This window comes from Rhinolophus hipposideros, assembly GCF_964194185.1.
Source record: "Rhinolophus hipposideros genome assembly, chromosome: 20".
NCBI lineage: Eukaryota > Metazoa > Chordata > Mammalia > Chiroptera > Rhinolophidae > Rhinolophus > Rhinolophus hipposideros.
In genome coordinates, this window is record NC_138066.1 from 4,790,792 (window position 1) to 4,810,534 (window position 19,743).

General features: G+C 39.7%; 1 protein-coding gene across 2 annotated transcripts in view; it reads right to left on the minus strand.

The window, feature by feature from the left end:
- Positions 1 to 6,596: 6,596 nt before the first annotated feature.
- COX10 (cytochrome c oxidase assembly factor heme A:farnesyltransferase COX10) overlaps positions 6,597 to 19,743 on the minus strand; it is a 167,712-nt gene continuing 154,565 nt past the window's right edge. Inside the window, exon 8 of one of the 2 annotated variants that reach the window (XM_081028059.1) lies at positions 6,597 to 7,679. In XM_081028059.1, coding sequence (XP_080884185.1) covers positions 7,461 to 7,679 — 219 coding nt within the window. In that variant the 3' untranslated portion in view covers positions 6,597 to 7,460. The remainder of the gene's footprint in view (positions 7,680 to 19,743) is intronic. The other variant, XM_081028056.1, reaches the window with a different exon arrangement.

Sequence of the window (19,743 nt, forward strand, 5' to 3'; positions counted from 1 at the left end):
GGCCTCCATCCACTGACTGATGCAGAGGGAAGGGTCTGGTCATCCGAGCAAACTCTAGATATCTCTGAAGGGCAAATGGACTCCAGAACTTTCTCTGGGGTTGGCAAAGCATGGTGGGCCTGCATCACAGCTAAGCTTCTCCCTCTGCCTACGCCTGCTGCCTCCTCCTCCCTTCTGTAGGTGTTTGTCCCAAGGGCACTTTCTAATAAACATTCTGTTCACTCTCCAGGGAACCCACCCTGTGTCCCTTCACACTCTAGTATGCTTCACATCAGCATCCAAACACGCTCCTATTTTTTGTTCCTCGTCATAGCCAAACACATGTACAGTTTCTACTTTCTCACCTCTTCTTTCCTCTTTATTATGTTAGTTTTTTCTTTTTTTTCTTTAACGATGGAAACATGCAGACAAACACTAAAAAAATCAAATTTGTATGAAATAGAGTAAATATGACTCTCTGACCCCAAATCCCAAGTCTTTCTCTTCAGAAGCAACCACTCTTGTTAAATATTTTATGAAAATACAAGGAAACAAGTATGTATTACTCTGCCTTTTTTTCCCCCTTTCTTCAAACAGGAGCATTAAATAGTAGTATTCTTCCATGATATGGGTGATCATTCCATATCAGTGTGTGTGTTGGCATTTTAAAAAATGCCAATTATAGATAACTTCAATTTTTAAATGAAGAAACTACTGAAGTAATAAAGTATCTTTATCCCTGGGAGTATGGTGTCCTAAAAGGTACCTCTAAACTTAATAAGAAAATAAAATACATGCATTTGGGTCATTAAAAAGAAACCCCACTACATATTTTTGCTTTGAAAAATGAGTAAATTAGCACATTTATTATACTTTTCACCCCTCTAACTTAAAAAAAAATTAACTAGTATATACTTTATTTCATTTTGTCAAGGTTGATAATATTTACACTCTTAAACACAATTCCATGAGTTATTTACTCTGAATTTCATTTCTATTTGACTCAAGGGACCCAAGAAATCTTGAGAGCTTCATTTTTTATTCATATTGCAGTTGGCTGGAATTCATGGAATAAATGGTTATTGTTGATGTTTTGAAAAATGTTTGTGAATGCTATACCTCTTGAAATGTTGTGAATGTCTACCTATTGCATTTTTAGACTGGAAGAAAAATTTAACTGGGTATAAAATTCTTGGGTTACACATTTTTCCAGTTAGAATTTTATGAAACTTGTTCTACTTTCTACTGGCATAGAATTTTGCTAGTTCATTCTTGGTTCAACACATTTTCTGCAATTCAGCACATTTTCTGAATATAGCTGATCTTTAAACAACATGAGTTTGAAGTGTGCAGGTCCACTTACATGTGGATTTTTTTTCAATAAATACTGTAACTATTTTATTTTCCTTATGATCTTAATAATTTTTTTTCTCATTAAACTTGGTTGTAATGGGTCTCATAATTCTGTGACTGATTTTTGGTTCAGTTGTTTCCATTAAAATGTACTGATTTTAAAAACTAATAACTTAAAAACTGCTTTTCTCTAGCTTCCTTTATTGTAAGAATTCCGTATATATTACATATAACATACAAAGCATGTATTAATGAACTGTTTATGTTATTGGTAAGGCTTCCAGTCAACAATAGGTTAATAGTAAAGTTTTGGAGAGTGAAAAGTTATGGGCAGATTTTTGACTGTGCAAGGGGTCAGTGCCCCTAACCCTCACATTGTTCATGGGTTAACTGTATTTTATTTCAACCATTGTGTTTATTATATCAGGCATCTTTATTTTTTAAACTGCTTATTTGCATGTCTCAATTTTGTGATTTTTCTCAGAAAGCTAATGCTCCTGGAGGCTATCAGTTGATAAAGTGTAGCTGGGAAAGGACAGGACATCAGGCCCCAGCCTGTGCCCCTCTATGTGTTTTTCAGGGTGGGAGAGAAACTCTGGGGTTATAAACAGAATTTGACTATTGCCTATTTAGCCTCTTGCCTTTCCAGCTTCAATTGACACCACCTTTCAGGGTAACAACAAGTATCTGAGCTCAGGATACTATTATTTCTAAGTGATGTTTACTTAAACTGTATTATATGTCAGGGGAGGTGGTGGAAGACAGACATGAGGCAAGGATCACCTCCCCAGCCAATTTTCCATTTGTAGAACCTGTCCCTCTTCCAATCTAGGCTACCATTTTCTTCCCCAACAATGAAATGGAAGAGTCTTCTGCCCTCTTAGGTCTTTCTCCTGTTTCCTCCACCTTAGGTTCTGGGATGTGATGCTTCTGTGGCATCTCAGGGCTGAATTCAAGGGAGAGAGTCTGCAACACATGCTTGTCCAAAACATGGATTCAAATTATTTGCTACTTTTAAAGTTGAATAACTTTACTAGCTGATATCTCAATGCTGAATTTTCTTTATTAGTGTTAATTGAAGCAGAACATACCTTTCCAGTTTAATGGTTTATTTATCTTTTTAGGAACATATTTTTATTTTATAACATTGAACATTTTTTTCTCTATTCTGCAGTTTCATTCTTTTTTCAAGAATACTCATTGTATATACATTATATTTCCTTTGTCTTTCATACCTGTACTTCTCTCTACAATAATATTGTATCTTATATATTTTCTAGGTTTTATGTATAATTTCCTTTAGCTTGTCTACCAGATCCTTGAAAATAAATTCAATTATTTTCGTTTCTTGTTATTTCTTCATTTTATTCTTCTTTTGCACTCTTTCCTGATCTTTGTGAGTAGCCTGCTTTTCTTGTTCTGTTGTTTTAAGGCATTTTATTTAAAATATTGAGTCTATTTTTGATCTCATTTGTTTTTCAGAAGGATTATATTAGTTGTAATTCTTTGAGAGTTTAGAGAATTATTATTCTTACTACTCATTTTTTTCAATTGAATTAATAGGCTTCATTTTTGTTAGAGAAGTTTTGGGTTTACAGAAAAATTGGGTGGAAATACAGAGAGGTCTCATAGATCATCTCATCACCACCCCCATATACAGGTTCCACTATTATTAACACCTTGTATTAATATGTATGTTAATTAATTAATGTGTTAATTAATAAATGTGTTAATTAATTTGTTACAATGGATGAGCCAATATTGATACATTATTATTAACTAAAGACCATAGTTTACATTAGGGTTCAGTACATGTTATACATTCACTGAGTTTTGACAAATGTATGATGATGTGTATCCACCATTACAGTACACTGAGTAGTTTCATTGCCCTCAACATATCCATCTATTCATCCCTCCTTCCCCTCAAGCCCGTGGCAACCACTGATCTTTTTATTGTCTCCATAGTTTTGCCTTTTCCAGAATGTCATATATAGGTATCCCCCACTTTTTGAAAGTTCATCTTATCGCACTTTGCGTTTACAAAAGACCTACATAATCACCTGGTTTTGCTAACCAAAAGACACCCGAAGAGGACTTTCACTTTATCCAAAAAAGGCAAAAAAGTGAAAATAATAGCATTCAGCTTGTTTTGCAGCGAGCTGTTGCAGAGGCAGCACACACCTTGAGAAACCACACTCAGCACTTCAACATCAAACGCCATAGCTTTGAACCGCATCTGTGAGCATCTATGCCTTATCTCAATTTATTTTGTGCATCTATTAGCAAAATGTGTCCTAAGGTATCAGAAAAGCCTAAGAAAGTTCGTAAGTGTGTTACCCTTAGCGTAAAACTGGAAGTAATTGTTTCCATCATGGTGAGCAAAATAAAGACATAAAAAGTAATGGTGGGGCCGGCCTGGTGGCTCAGGTGGTTGGAGCACCGTACTCCTAACACCGAGGTCGCCGGTTTGATTCCCACATGGGCCAGTGAGCTGTGCCCTCTACAGGTATTATGAACAACAGCTCTCCCTGGAGCTGGGCTGCTGTGAGCAGCCAGAGGCATGGACTGCCATGGGCTGTGTGCTGCGATGGGCTACCGTGTGCTGCTGGTGGCCAGTGTGAGTGGCCAGCAGCCGGCAAGAGCTGCCGTGAGCCGTTGGGAGTGGCCCACCAGCAACTGGTGACGGACTGCCTCAGCGGGGGTGGGATGGGCGGAGGTGGGGAGGAGGGGTAGAGCGCTAGGCTCATAATACCAGCATGGGCCAGGGAGCTGTGCACTACACACTAGAATGAGAAACAATGGCTTGAACCAGAGTGGGGCTGGAGGCAAAGAAGGAAGAAAAAAAAAGTAATGGTAATTGCTTCTTTGCTTTTCTCCATTATGAAGGGTGTCATAGGAATGCTCTATTTTCAGATAGCAGAGGAAACCTATAGTTGAAATCAAAAGTGTGTATCCTGTTTAGATTGGTTTCTTTCACTTAGCAATATGCATTTAAGTTTCCTCCATGTCTTTTCATAGCTTGATAGCTCATTTCTTTTTATTACTGAATAATACTCTATTGTCTGGATACTCGTATATCACAGGTGTTTATCTGTCACCTACTGAAGGACATCTTGGTTGCTCTCAGGTTTTGGCAATTCTCAATAAAGCTGCTATAAACATTTGTGTGCAGGTTTTTGTGTGGACATGCCTTTTCCACTCAATGTGGTAAATGCCAAACAGTACAGTTGCTGGGTTATATGGTAAGAGTATGTTTATTTTATAAGACATTGCCATTCTCTCTTCCAAAGTGGTCGCACAATTTTGCTTTTCCACCAGCAATGAATGAGGGCTCTGTTGCTCTACCACCTGGCACTTGATGTTATTTGCTCCTCACTTCTTAAAAAGATTTTAAAAATTATTCTTCTTGTGAGATATGCTTTTTTTCTTTTACTCTTCTTTAAACATATATTTTAAAATTAGGAAATATCTCAAATGTATAGAAAAACAAAAACAATATAATAAACATGTATGACTCCATGACACATTTTAGCATAATTTATTTTAAAAAAACATGTTACAGAGATAGTTGAGCCCTCCCTTTTAATTAATGATACAGTTAAATTTATTTTTACATTTTAGATTATAGTTACATCCTTTGTCTTTGCTTTTTAAAAAAATCTCATTTCCTATCTTTTGTTAGACTGGGTTTTTAATATTTTTTCCCTATCCTTTACTGACTTGGAAATTATAGATTGAATATAAATATAAATATTCTTATACTTTTTGGCTGTGGTTGACTGTTATACTCATGGCACTCAACAAAGCATACCACTTGGAATCTCTGGCCTGTATAGTCCTCTCTTATATTGAGTCTGTGTTTGGCCACGTGACTTGTTTTATCCATAAGACATCAGCAAACATGACAAGCAGAGGTATAAGAAGCACTTGCACAATAGGGCATGTTAGAGTGTTGGCGTCACCTTCCTAATGATGAAAGATCACACAGAGAGAGAGATTCAACAATCCCAGCTGCTCTGAGACTTAGCTGACCCTCCAGCTGAATGCAGCCATGTTTTAAAGTATATGTGGGATTTATTTTAATCACATATAGTAAGACACACAGACATGGAAATGACTTCCATGATGGAAGACATTGTACTCACAGTTCCCTAGACACTGAAGGCATGGCACCAAGGGTCAGTCAGGAGGTAGAAGCAGTGAGGGGAAAACATGGGCAAAAGCCTTTATTGTGGTTTTTGCAGGAAGGCTTGCAAGATAAGGTAACCAGGTTAAGGATTGTCTAGCTGGAAGAATCTCAATGGGCCGTGGTGTATAGGTGCAGTCTCTAGTTGTCTGGTAGGTGACCTTGGGTGATTGGGATGGAGGAATATTGCCTCCTGGAATGTAAGAGTCAGTTACAGGAGGTGTTTAGGAGTCTGTACTCCAGATTGGTTGGTTTGCATATGAAAAGCACCTCCTGGGTAAGTTGTTTTCTATCTCTTAAGAACTGGCTGCCCACCGAGGGGCACTCTCTCAGCAGTCAGCTCAGTGAGGGCCCAATGCCAGAACATAGAAAATAAGAAAATAACATTGACGCTTGAACAACGTGGAAGTGAGGGGCACCCCTCCCTTTCCCCTTGCCCCTCCTGCAGTCAAATATCCACCTGTAACTTTTGATTTCCAAGAAACTTGACCACTAATAGCCTACTATTGACCGGAAGCTTTACTGATAACATAAATAGTTAATTAACACATATTTAGATGTTACATGTATTGTATACTGTATTCTTACAATAAAATAAGTCAGAGAAAACAAAACATTATTAAGAAAATTATAATGAAGAGAAATACATTTACAGTATTTATTTTTTAAAAATCCACATATAAGTGAACTCACACAGGTCAAACCCATGTTTTTCAAGGGTCAACGGTATAGTTGATACAAGTCACCTAAGTGCAACTAGTAAAGAAACTACCCAGCTAACCAACAGATTCACAAGAAATAATAAACTGTCATTTTAAGTCTCTAACCTTTGGACTGGTTTGTTAGGCAGCAATTGATAACAGATATTCATAAATGATATCAGTTTGATAACCCTGGATATCCTTAAACTTGTTATGTACATATGCAAGGAAGTCATAATTTTTTCAAAAAGTCAGTTGTCTGTAGATGTCTGTTTTCATCATCTTTTGGTTTATGTGCCATTCTGATTTTTTTCTTCCTTTTATGTAAGAAAATGTTGTCTAGAAGCTTATAGGTATTTCTTTTCTTTTTTATTGGGGAATATTGGGGAACAGCGTGCTTCTCCAGGGCCCATCAGCTCCAAGTCATTGTCCTTCAATTTAGTTGTGGAGGGCACAGCTCAGCTCCAAGTCCAATCACCATTTTTCAATCTTTACTTGCAGGGAGCGCAGCCCACCATCTCACATGGGAATTGAATGGGCAACCCTATTGTCCAGAGCTTGCGCTCTAACCAATTGAGCCATCAGGCTGCCCCTACGTATTTCTTATTTCTGGAGTTGTAGACTTTTCTCAAGATAAGTAAAGTTCTTAACCATCCTGCCAGAAACTTAGCAAAACTCTTTAATTTAGAGAGTCAAATCTGCTGCTTAAGGTCATTTTTTTTTTGTTAGCTGAATTACTGCTTCTCTTTCCATTTATTTTACTCCCTTTGGAATTCAGATTTTTGGCCTGTTATATCTCCTGGATCTAACTCCAGATATTCTCTTTTCCTTTAGATTTTTGCTTTATTCTCTTTCACTTGATTGTCTAAAGCAGTTTGTTTGGAACTCCCCAGTGTCCATTTTCTCCTTCATCTACTGAATTTTTAAATCAAAATCATAGGTTTTAAAAACCTGTACTGTGTGTTTGCACTGTACTTATATGTCCTAAACCACTCTCCTTCTTTGTTTAGTCTGCCTTTCTTCCCCAGTGGTTTTATTGTATTAGGGTCTCTTCTGAGGGTTCTGCTTTCTCTTCCTCTCTCCAGCTGGGTCGCCTAGGTGTGTTGTTCTCTTTTTACATTTGTTCAGAATGGCTCAGTTCCTGCTGCTGTGGTATAAAAGTGGTGGCAGGACTATGGTAGAGGAAGGGACATTACTCTGCGTCCCTGTGAGCCTGTGAGTGAGGCAGGGTTAACCCCTTACAAAAGCACAAAAGGAAGACTCTGTTCTTGCACCCCCATGGTAATGGCTAGAGAACATTTGGGCCACCTGTTGCATTCTCTGGGACCAAGAAGACCAGGCATCCTCGTGTGAACAGATGGTACTTTCCCTCCAACCAGTCTATGCATCTCTACTCCCAGAGTCCAGGTACCTCCCTTGGGCTGCTGCTTATCTCTGGGAGTGCTCTGGAATTGAAGCTAGGAGAGGAGAGGAGAGGAGAGAAGGCTGAATATGTTGAAGACGCCATCTTTCCAGACTCCCCTGTGCTGTGGACTGAATTTTGTCCCCTCCTAAAAAAATGCCTATGTTGAAGCCCTAACCTCCAGTGTGACTCTGTTTGGAGACAGGGCTTTAAGGAGGTAATGATAGTTAAATGGGGCTGTAAGGGTGGAGCTGTCACCCGATAGGATTAGTGTCCTTATAAGAAGAGACTCCAGAAAGCTCACAAACACTCTTTCCTTCCCCCTCCCAACTCCTGCCGTCTGAGGACACAGTGATACTCTTCCTGTAAGCCAGGAAGAGTATCCTCACCAGACACTGAATCGGCTGGAATCTTGATCTTGGATTTCCCAGCCTCCAGAACTGTGAGAAAACAGTTTGTCACTGAACCCACCTAGTCCACAGAATTCTGTCACAGCAGCCTGAACTGACTAAGACACCCTGCTTCCCCCAGGTAGCCAGATCATATCCAGTGGACAGTTTTCTGTCTTCCTTTTGCATGACCTCTGGCAGCATTAGATTCCGCTGACCATGCGGTCTTCCTTGACACTGCCTCTGTTAGCTTCCGAGACATCGCACTACTCTGTTTTCTTTCCCTCCTACCTCCCTGTTTACCGTTTCTGTCTCTTTTGCTCATTCCTTCTTTTTTACCAAAACTCTAAATGTTGGTGCTGCTCAGGACTTACCCCATCCTAGATGATTTTGCCTAATCCAATGGTTTTAAATACTTTCCATTTACTGATGACCCCAAATATGTATTTCCAGTTCAGACCTCTTTTTCTGAGGTCGAGACTCATTCATCCAACTGAATTATTAATTGTTCTACTTGAATGTCTCACAGAAATATCACATTTTGTATATTCAAGACAGGAATCTTGATTTCACCACAATTTTGCTCCCCACTTCCTTTTCCCACTTAATTGCTCAAGCCAGAAACCGGGATTAATCCTTGATTTCTTCTTTCTCTTCATTTTCCATATTCAATCTACCAGCAACTCTTGTCAGTTCCACCACAACACATAGCTTGAGTTTTCACTCTACCTTTCATAATTATTGCTACTCCCTCAATCCAAGCCTTCCTCTTCTCTTCTCTGGTCTAGTGCAACAGTCTCCCAACTGGTATTCCTACTCCCACCCTTGCCCTACCTCCAATCCACTATCTGACCCCAATCCACAGCCAGCATGAGCTTTCAAAGATTGGAACCTATTTTCTTTGCTGTTTATAAGCCTGCAGTGTCTCTCTAACATACTTAAAGTAAAATCCTTACCCTTTACCACAGCTTAAAACCCCTGCATGCTCCAGCTTTACTGACCTTCCCAACTCATCTTTGTTTTTTGTTGTTTTTTTTTAAATTTTTATTGGGGAATATTGGGGAACAGTGTGTTTTTTCCAGGACCCATCAGCTCTAAGTCAAGTCTTGTCCTTCAATCTAATTGTGGAGGGCACAGCCCAGCTCCAAGTCCAGTCGCCATTTTCAATCCAGTTGTGGGGGAGGGGGGGGCACAGCCCACCATCCCATGTGGTAATTGAACCGGCAACCCTGCTTCTAAGAGCTTGCACTCTAACCAACTGAGCCATCCGGCCACCCCAGAACTCATATTGTTATACATTTCAGTTGACCCCTATGGTCCAGCTACACTGGCCTTTCTTCAACTTCTTAAATATTCCAAATTTTCCCCCAACACAAGCCCTTTTTGCATGCTAATTCCTCTCCTTATAATTTATTGCTTTTTCTCTCAATCTTGCATGACTGGTTCTTTCTAATCTTTAGTTTTCAGTTGAAAGGTCACTTCTTCTGAGTCTTTTTCTGATCGTTTTATCAAAAGTAGATCTTCTGTAGTTAAACTCCACTTTTTTTCTTCCCAGTACTTTTGGCAATTTATAACTAGGTTATTTTGTTTGTTCACTCATTGTGTCACTATTTTCCCCCACTAGGAATTTACCTGCTTTCTTTATCATCGGACACCTAGCATACTGCCCGGATAGTGCAGGCCCTCACCATAGATTTGTTGAATGAATGAATTAGTTTGCAAGGATCAAATCAAAATGTATATGAGGTGCCTAATAATATGACTGACACATTGTACAAATTTAGCAATAATTAAGTTCACTGAAAATGTGGTGGCTATTTCTATAAATTACTGTGGGTTGTTTGTGATAATCCCAGCAAATTCCCGTTATTTTTGAAAGAAAAAGTAGATACACTTTATGGAAACCTTGGAGCAGTCGTTCTCAAAGTGTGGTCCTTGCACCAGCAGCATTAGCATCACTTTGGAACTTGTTAGAAAAGCAGCCAGAAAATGTGGGGCCTGGGCCCGTAGTCTGTGTTGTAACAAGACCCCCAGGTAGCCTCTGATGTGTGCCTGAGTTTGAGAATACTGCCTTAGGGCATTTTTTCCACTTTTTACTTTGAATTGTGGTAAAATATACAGTATATTAGAAAATATGCTGTTTCTAAGTGTACAGTTCAGTAGTGTTAAGTAATTCACACTGTTGTGCAGCCAATTTTCAGAACTCTTTGCATCTTGCAAAGCTGAAACTGTATACTCATTAAACAATAACTCCTTATTCTCCCTCCCCCAGCCCCTGCAACTACCATTCTCCTTTCTGTCTCTATGAATGTGACTATGCCAAGTACCTCGTAGAAGTGAAATAATACAATATTTGCCCTTTTGCATCTGGCTTATTTCACGCAGCATTCTGTCCTCAAGATTCACACATGTTGCGCATGTATCAGAATGTCCTTCCTTTTTAAGGATGACTAATGTTCCATTGTATGTATACACCACATTTTCTTTCCCCATTCTTCCATCAGTGGACAACTGAGTTGCTTCCAGCTTTTGGCTCTTGCTGTTATGAGCAAGGGTACACAAATATCTCTTCAAGACCTTCCTTTCAATTCTTTCAGCTATATACCCAGAAGTGGAATTGCTGGATCATATAGTAATTCTAAGTGTAATTTCTGAGGAACTGCCATACTGTTTTCCATGGTGGCTGCACAATTTTATATTCCCACCAATAGTGCACAAGGGTTCCACTTCCTCCACATCCTGGACAACACTTATTTTGTTTTCTTTATTTTTATTATAGTGGCTATCCTAATGGGTGTGAGGTGATATTTCATTTGTTTTTTAAAAATTTGTATTTCTTTAATAGTGCGATGTGGAGTATTTTATTTATTTATTTATTTATTATTTTATTTTATTTAAATTTATTGGGGTGACGATTGTTAGTAAAATGACATAGATTTCAGGTGTACAATTCTGTATTACATCATCTATAAATCCCATTGTGTGTTCACCACCCAGAGTCAGTTCTCCTTCCATCACCATATATTTGATCCCCCTTACCCTCATCTCCCTCCCCTCACCCCTCTTACCCTCTGGTAATCACCAAACTATTGTCTGTGTCTATGAGTTTTTGTTTCTCATTTGTTTGTCTTGTTCTTTTGTTGTTTTTGGTTTATATACCACATATCAGTGAAATCATAGGGTTCTCTGCTTTTTCTGTCTGACTTATTTCACTTAGCGTTATACTCTCCAGATCCATCCATGTTGTCACAAATGTTCCTATATCATCTTTTCTTACAGCCAAATAGTATTTCATTGTGTATATATACCACAACTTCTTTATCCATTCATCTATCGAAGGACATTTTGATGTTTACATGTTTTGGCCACCACAAACAAAGCTGCAATGAACATTGGAGCACACGTGTCTTTATGTATAAATGTTTTCAGATTTTTTGGGTAGATACCCAGGAGAGGGATTGCTGGGTTATATGATAATTCTATTCGTAATTTTTTGAGGAACCTCCACACTACCTTCCATAACGGCTGCACCAGTCTGCATTCCCACCAACAGTGTATGAGGGTTCCTTTTTCTCCACAGCCTCTCCAACACTTGTTACTATTTGTCTTGTTGATGATAGCCATTCTGACTGGGGTGAGATGATATCTCATTGTGGTTTTTATTTTTATTTCTCTGATGATTAGCGATGTTGAGCATTTTTTCATGTGTCTATTTGCCATTTGTATGTCCTCTTTGGAGAAATGTCTCTTCAGGTCGTCTGCCCATTTTTCAATTGGGTTGTTTGTTTTTTTGTTGTTGAGTTTCATGAGTTCCTTGTATATTTTGGATATTAGCCCCTTATCGGAGGCACTGTTTGCAAAAATCTTCTCCCATTCAGTTGGTTGGCTCTTTATTTTGTCGATGGTTACTTTTGCTGTGCAGAGCTTTTAAGTTTCATATAGTCCCATTCATTTATTTTAGCTTTTACTTCCATTGCCTTTGGAGTCAAATTCATAAAATGCTCTTTGAACCCAAGGTCCATAAGTTTAGTACCTCTGTTTTCTTCTATGCAATTTATTGTGTCAGGTCTTATGCTTAAGTCTTTGATCCATTTTGAATAAATTTTGGTACATGGTGACAAATAGCAGTCCAGTTTCATTCTTTTGCACGTGGCTATCCAATTCTCCCAGCACCATTTATTGAAGACGCTGTCTTTCCTCCATTGTATGTTTTTAGCTTCTTTGTCAAAAGTTATCTGTCCATATTTATATGGTTTTATTTCTGGGTTCTCAATTGTATTCCATTGGTCTATGTGTTCGTTTTTCTGCCAATACCATGCTGTTTTGATTATTGTAGCCCTGTAGTATCCTTGAGAATGTTCCACGTACACTAGAAAAGAATGTATAGTCTGATGTTTTAGGATGAAGTGCTCTATATATGTCAATTATGTCCATTACATCTAATGTGTCATTTAGGGCTGCTATTTCATTATTTATTTTGTTTGGATGATCTATCCATAGCTGTAAATGATGTATTTAAGTCCCCTAGTATAATTGTGTTTTGGTCAATTTCTCCCTTTAGTTCTGTTAGTAGTTGCTTGGTACATTTCGGTGCTCCCTGATTGGGGGCATAAATATTGATGACTGTTATGGCTTCTTGTTGTATAGTCTCCTTTACCATTATGAAATGTCCATCTTTGTCTCTTGTTACCTTTTTCACCCTGAAGTCTGTTTCATCTGATATCATCATGGCTACACCTGATTTTCTCTGGGTACCATTTGCTTGGAGTGTCAATTTCCACCCTTTCACTTTGAATCTATGCTTGTCCTTGTAGCTGAGATGTGTCTCTTGGAGACAACATATGGTTGAGTTTAGTTTTCTGATCCAATCTGCTACTCTGTGCCTTTTTATTGGTGAGTTCAATCCATTTACATTTAGGGTGATTATTGATACGTGAGGGTTTCCTGTCATTCTATCTTTAGTTTTCTGGTAACTCTGTGTCTCCATTGTTTCTTTGCCTTTTTGTTGTTGTCTATTATTTCTGTGTGGTGGTATTCTATGATGTTTCCCTCTGTTTCTTCTTTTATTACAGTATATATTTCAGTTCTGGATTGTTTTTTGAGTGGTTACCCTTAAGTCTATGTAAAAGAAAGTTTGATATTTAGAGTATTCCGTTTTCTTCAGCACGCTTACTTTTTCCATTCCCATATTCCAGTTCAGGCCTTTACTCTCCCCCTTTTTATGTTTTGGTTGCCACAAATTGTCCCTGTTGATGGTGGTAGAATAGCCTTCTTTAATATTTCTTGTAGTGCAGGTCGTGTATTAGACAATTCCCTCAGCTTCTGTATGTCTGGAAAGGTCTTCATTTCTCCTTTATAGCTAAAGGATATCTTTGCTGGATATATTATTCTTGGTTCATAATTTCTCTCTCAATAGTTTGAATATTTGGTTCCACTCCCTCCTGGCTTGTAGAGTTTCTGCTGAAAAATCTGATGATAATCTAATGGGCTTTCTTTTGTAGGTTACCGTCTTCTTTTTCCTGCCTGCCTTGAGGATTCTTTCTTTGTCGTTGATTTTAGACAGCTACAATACAATGTGCCTTGGAGAAGGCCTGTTGGGATTGAGGTAATCAGGTGTTCTATTTGCTGCTTGGATTCGAGGATCCAGTTCTTTCTATAAGTTTGGGAAGTTCTCATCGACAATTTGTTTGAATATATTCTCTGTTCCCTTCTCTCTTTCTTCTCCTTCTGGTATGCCCATTATGCTTATATTGCTCTTTCTGATGGAGTCAGAAAGTTCTTGTAGAGTTCTTTCATTTCTTTTAAGTCTCAAGTCTCTTTCTTCTTCCATCTGTGTAATTTCCAGGTTTCTATCTTTGATGGCACTGATTCTTTCCTCCATCTGGTCAACTCTACTACCTAGGCTGGTTATGTCATTCTTAATTTCTTCTATTGAGTTCTTAATCTCCAGAAATTCTATTTGGTTCTTTTTTAAAATTTCAATCTCTTTCGTAAAATGCTCATGTTGTTCTTTGATTGTGTTTCTGAGTTCATTAAACTGCCTTTCTGTGTTGTCTTGCATCTCGTTGAGTTTTTTTCATAACTGCAATCTTGAATTCTCCATCATTTAAGTCACATATTTCCATATCTTTAAGTTCCTTTTCTGGAGACTTTTCACTTTCTTTCTGAGCTGTCTTGTTGCCTTGGTTATTCATGGAAATTACTGATTTATTATTTCTCTTTGTAGACATCTACAGGAGTGGCTTCTGCAATAAGTTGATAGGAAGAAGTCTTTCTTTTGTTTTCCAATACTTGTTGGTAGAATGTTTTATTTTCTCTCCGACTGCAGCCTTTTTTTTTCTCCACATGGTAGTGCTATGTTTTCTCTGCACTATTGCAGCTTCTCACACAATGGGGGGATCCCCTGGGAGACGGGCTTCTCCTTTGTTAATAGTTCACCTGGGTCACAGGGCACAGTGTCCGTGTGGGTATGTGGAGAGCTTTTGAAGTTCCAAATCTCTTCCTGCACCAGATTCGGAGCCTGTGTGTTTCAGCAGCTCTGTTTACTCCTGCAGGGATCCGAACAGATAGGTGGGGCCAGGGGCGGGGTGAGTTGTGAGAGGTGGCCCAGAGCAATGGCAGCGACCACCAGCACAGCCTGTCCTGCTTCCACAGCTCCCTCCCCTTTGCCAGAACTAGTTGGGCTGTGAATCTGTGTCTGCAGTCTACAGTTCTCAGGACAGCAAATATTCTGTTCTTTTGATCTGGCACTGCTACTGTTGTGCTTCTAGCACCGGGCAGGTGGGGGTGGGGCGAGCTCTGGGAGGGTAGGGAGGGCGCGGCTAGTCTCAGTGCCTAAGGCTTCCGTTCTCTGCTCGGCAGTGAGGGCTTAAACCACCGTTTTCAGCCTTCTTCCCTCAGTCTTTTCTCCGAGGTCTCTGCCGTGAGCGTTGGGTTCAGCTGTGTTATATGCTGCCCCCTCAGCCCTGTGGGCCATAAGCAGAGCCCTAGCAGTCCAAGTTTTTCCCTCTCCCGCAGCTGTGGTAGTTCCGGAAGCACTGAGCTAGGTCTGCGTCCTGCGCCCGTGTGGCTCCGTCCCTGCACTTCTCCCTTCCCTCCTCCCCGCTCGCGTGATTCTCCCATCTTTAGGTGAATTCAGTAGTGGGCGTCTTAATCTTGCCTGTCTGCTGTGCAGGGAGTCCTTTGTGGAGTTATTGTTGTTTGATTAGTTGTAAATTCCAGGGGAGCTGTACAGAGGCTCACCTCACGCCGCCATTTTTCAAAATTCAGAATGTGGAGTATTTTTATTTATACTTGGACCAAGTTTATAGCATAGCAGACTAATCTGCAGCAACACAGATAAGGAATTTTCAGTTACTTCAACATTTAATTTTAAAAATTGACCCCCCAATCCAGATTTACTATCAATGTTCTTAAAATACTGACCTACGTGTGTTTTTCAGCCATCAAAGTAGGACCTTCCACTTTCACAGTCATAAGAGCTGCCATCATCTAGGAGTAAATGGACAGGTCTGCACTGAAAACCCATCTTCAGAGACTGGTTTCTCCTTCATATGGGAGTGCATGGCTAGCAAATGGTAGAAACCATATCCGGGAGTGCAAATACCCTACAGTAAATTGCGCAGGGAACTGACAGAGCTTTTGAAGTAGCAGGTGGCAGTTTGAGAACCTTTGAACCTGATTCTACTTATTTATTGGCTAAAAATGAATCTTGTTGTTTTAATGAAAAAGAAAATTTTCAGAGGTATCTGGGGCCATCAGTGGTTCTTATAACCTACTACCCAAAGATTTGCATACATATAACAGATATTTCAGTCCAATTTCTCTTAAAACAAAAAGACGTTATTGGTCAGAGTGTTTTGTTGATCGAGCCATAGAAGTGCTGAAGGGATTTTTCTCCAACAAATCCACTGAATTCTAACTTGTGATCCCTTCTAAATCTTGGAAACATGTTCACCCTGGAATTTTCCCTACAGTCAGGTGTCTGCTACCCTGTTTTTGTAAATAGTCACCAGGTTCTCCAACCTGCTTTTACCACATGAAAACGCACACTATCCTTTGCTTTGCTTCTTATCCAAAAGGCTGCCGACTCCAGAGGTTTCTATGCTATGCTTTACTTTCCCTTTATTTTACTGCCAATGTCACTCCGCATTCATATCAATACTGTTGCTTTCCCCTCTTTCATTTCTGACCATTATTTTTCCATTTTCTACTCTTTCTCCCTCTGGAAATTACCTTTGTAACCTATTCCTCATTTTCAATTCCCAAGAGTCACCAAACGGACCGAAGTAAGATAAGTGAGTTTCCCGTCATCATAAATGTTACACCTGTCTCCCTCGCTTTGCTAAGTGCATTAAGGGAAAACTGGCTATACCAGAAAGATTCTTTTCCTGTTGACTTCCATTAGCACTTTATGGATTTCTTAACTTTCAGCTTTTGGGAAACCATTTGAAATAGGGAAACCTGGTACTTTTTTGTGAGGTGAGAGTGAGAGGATAAAATAATGATGCTGACTTCCATAAGCCATTCATGAAAATTAGTTATGTGACTGAATGGTGGGCTTTGTCTCCATAGTGTCCTGCCGGCTTTTAAACTTCCAGGGGCCACTGTCAGACTTTGACCCTATTTTCATCTGGTAGGCACAAAAGCACTAATGTGAAATCTACTCCAAACTGAGATTGGTTTATAAAACCCAGAGCTGCCTCTTGGTTTCCTTAAAAATTTGTTTGACGAGGCTAACTGTGTTAAAATTAACACACTGTACTGGAGTAAAAGTGCTCTCTCTGCTGGAAATTGCTTTTACAGCCACTATCATCAATTCAATAGCATTTAGCCCCCAGGCCCTGTTCTGACCATCCCGATTAACCTTGCTCACCAACACCAATTTCTGCTCATCACCTTCCCACTCAAAGACTTTCCGTGATGCTTGGTATGCCCATCTGTGGCTCTCGACCTTGATTTCATTGGGAGTGAGACCATCTGGCTCTGTCACATGCCATCTCAGGGCTCTTTGGAAAATTTCCACCTGTAAAATGGGGTTGCTAATACTGTAACGGCTTAGAGCAGTGTCAGGCCTGTGCTGACATTCATGATGGATGCTAGGTCTTCTCACCATTACGTAAATGGTAGCTGCATACCATTCTCCCTCCAGCCTAACGTCCTCATCTGTACTATGGCTCGCGATGCCCCGTGATTCCCAGGTAAGGAAGGGGGCAGAAGGTACCTTCTGAATCTCTGGGATTGGAAACACACTCAGCTATTCTGATCTACCCTATTGAGGAGCACTCTACCACCCCCCACCCCCACGAACACACCCTGATGACAGTCACCTGCCTGCAGGATCAGTTTTGAACTCCTCCTGTTCCAGATTCCTGTTTTGAAACCTGGCCGAACTTGAGACCAAGCCAGGCTAGGTAAGAAATGACAGAGAGGACAGAGGTAAACAAAAAAGCAGCAAATACCACCTCTGGGCTCACACTACCCGGTGCTATCAGATCTGATTTCTCCAGCAAAGCTGCAAAACTACATTTGTATGTGAAATTGCCTGCATTTTAAAAGTCACAAATTTGAAATAAAATTTAAAAGAGCCCTGGCACCCATTCATATCTGAGCCAAACACAATTAGGTTATGTCTGTGGAACTCCAACCTCTCGGCTACACAAACTCCTATTTCTTTCCGATAGTTCCTGAAGACAAAAAAACAAAAACAAAAAACCCCCCACGACAATGTTACAGTCAAAAGGGCTTCTGTGTGCACTGAGTCAAAACACTCCTTTTCATAGAAGAGAACACTGCTTTTCAACAACATGAAGTGACTTGCTGAGGGTCATCGAGACTGCAGCAAAGAGGCCAACCAGAGCTTTATCCCCCACTGTCTCCATTCCACTATACCGGAGCCTCTAGATGCAGGTCTCCTCTTTCGGAGATGCACAGACCACTTCTGCATTATTCGTTTTCTCCTATTTGTACATATCTCTGCTCACCATCCAGAGACCAGCTCTTTTACTTCTTTGTAAGCCCTCCAACTGGCCCCTGGCACCTGGCAGCATGCTATAGTAAATGGCCAACAAATTGTTGTTGCTCAAAGTAATTAAAGTAATTAAGCACACTGGATTATTGCATTGGAGTAATAACTTAATTAACGACCATTTAAATTCTTATGGATAACGTCAGTTTGTGGTCTGCTTTAGATCCTCTAGATTCTAAAGTAAATGAGTTTCTGGAACTTTCACAAGTTCAAATCCTTCATTCCTTTATTTATTCATTCATTTGCTCAGCCTTTCTTGCTATCCCTTAGGCGAGGCGCTAGCAACAGAAACACAGTTCATGCTTTCATACAGCTCACAATCTACAGAACAATCTTGATAGCATTAAGTGTAGATATTATAAAGGTATCCATTGATTATAAAAGTGAAAAAGACATAGTAATTGAATACATGAATACAAAAGGTAAATTCAGGTGGAAACTGAAACAGTAATATACTAGCAATCTCTCTTCCTCTCCCCCTGCCTCCTATCCCTTTTTGGTGGTTCAGAAATAAATAGCTGTTTCCTAAAGGAACTGGGGAAGCGTGAATAATTCCTGTACAGTGAATTGACATTATAGGAGCATAGATCTGGAAGAGGCTTGGGGATGTTGAGTACAACATTTCCACTCGGAGGTCTTGTAGCCATTTTAAGATAAATCAAGAGAATGCTTTCTTCCTTCAAATTTGCTCCACCACACTAAATGACACCATTGTCTTTTCATCACCTACAGAAAACTAGGAGTTATCCTTAAGTTCTTCCTTGCCCATTCCCTCATCCATCCAATCAATCCATCAGGAAGCCCTGCCACATCCTCTACTACAACATAGCCACACATCCTCTGCCACCCCGAGCCCAGACCACCAGAACATCTCTCTTGGGCTGTTACAAACATCCTCCTAGCCAGCCTCCCTGCTTCCACAATACTATCCTCCAATCAGTTGTCAACTCAGCAAAAAGTGATGCTAAAAGGTCAATCAAATGTGTCACTTCTCTGCTTAAAATATGGCTTCCCAACTCATAGACACAGAGAACAGATTGGTGGTTGACAGAGTCAGGGGTGGATGGTGGGTGAACTACATGAGGGTGGTCAAAAAGCATAAGCTTTCAGTTATAAAATAAATAAGTCCTGGGAATGTAATGGACAGCACAATGATTATAGTTAATAATATTGTATTGCATATTAGAAAGTTGCTAAGAGAATATATCTTAAAAGTTTTCATCACAAGAAGAATACTGTAACTATGTGTGGTGATGGTTGGATGTTAACTAGATTTATTGGGGTAAACATTTTGCAATATATACATAAATCAAAGCATTATGTTATATGCTTGAAACTAACACAGTGTTATATGTCAATTATAACTCAATGAAAAGTATGGCTCCCCATGGTATTTCAGGTAGCCTTCAACCACTATCCAGCTCTTCCACCTCATCTTGTGCCCTCCTCTCCTTACTCATGGTGCTGCAGTTGCCTTTTAGTCTTCTAAGTGTGTTTCTCTACCATAGCCTTTGCCAATGCTGCCCATTAGCCTGGCATCCTTTATCCCCACTCTTTATACAGTGGGCTGCTTTCCAGCCTCAGTCTCACTAAATATATCCCCAGTTTAGGTAAACTCCCTGGCATACTAGAAAAATAGCACCTCAGACCCCACCTAATCTAGTCAATCGCTATATTATTATATTAGCCTTGCAAAGTGAGTT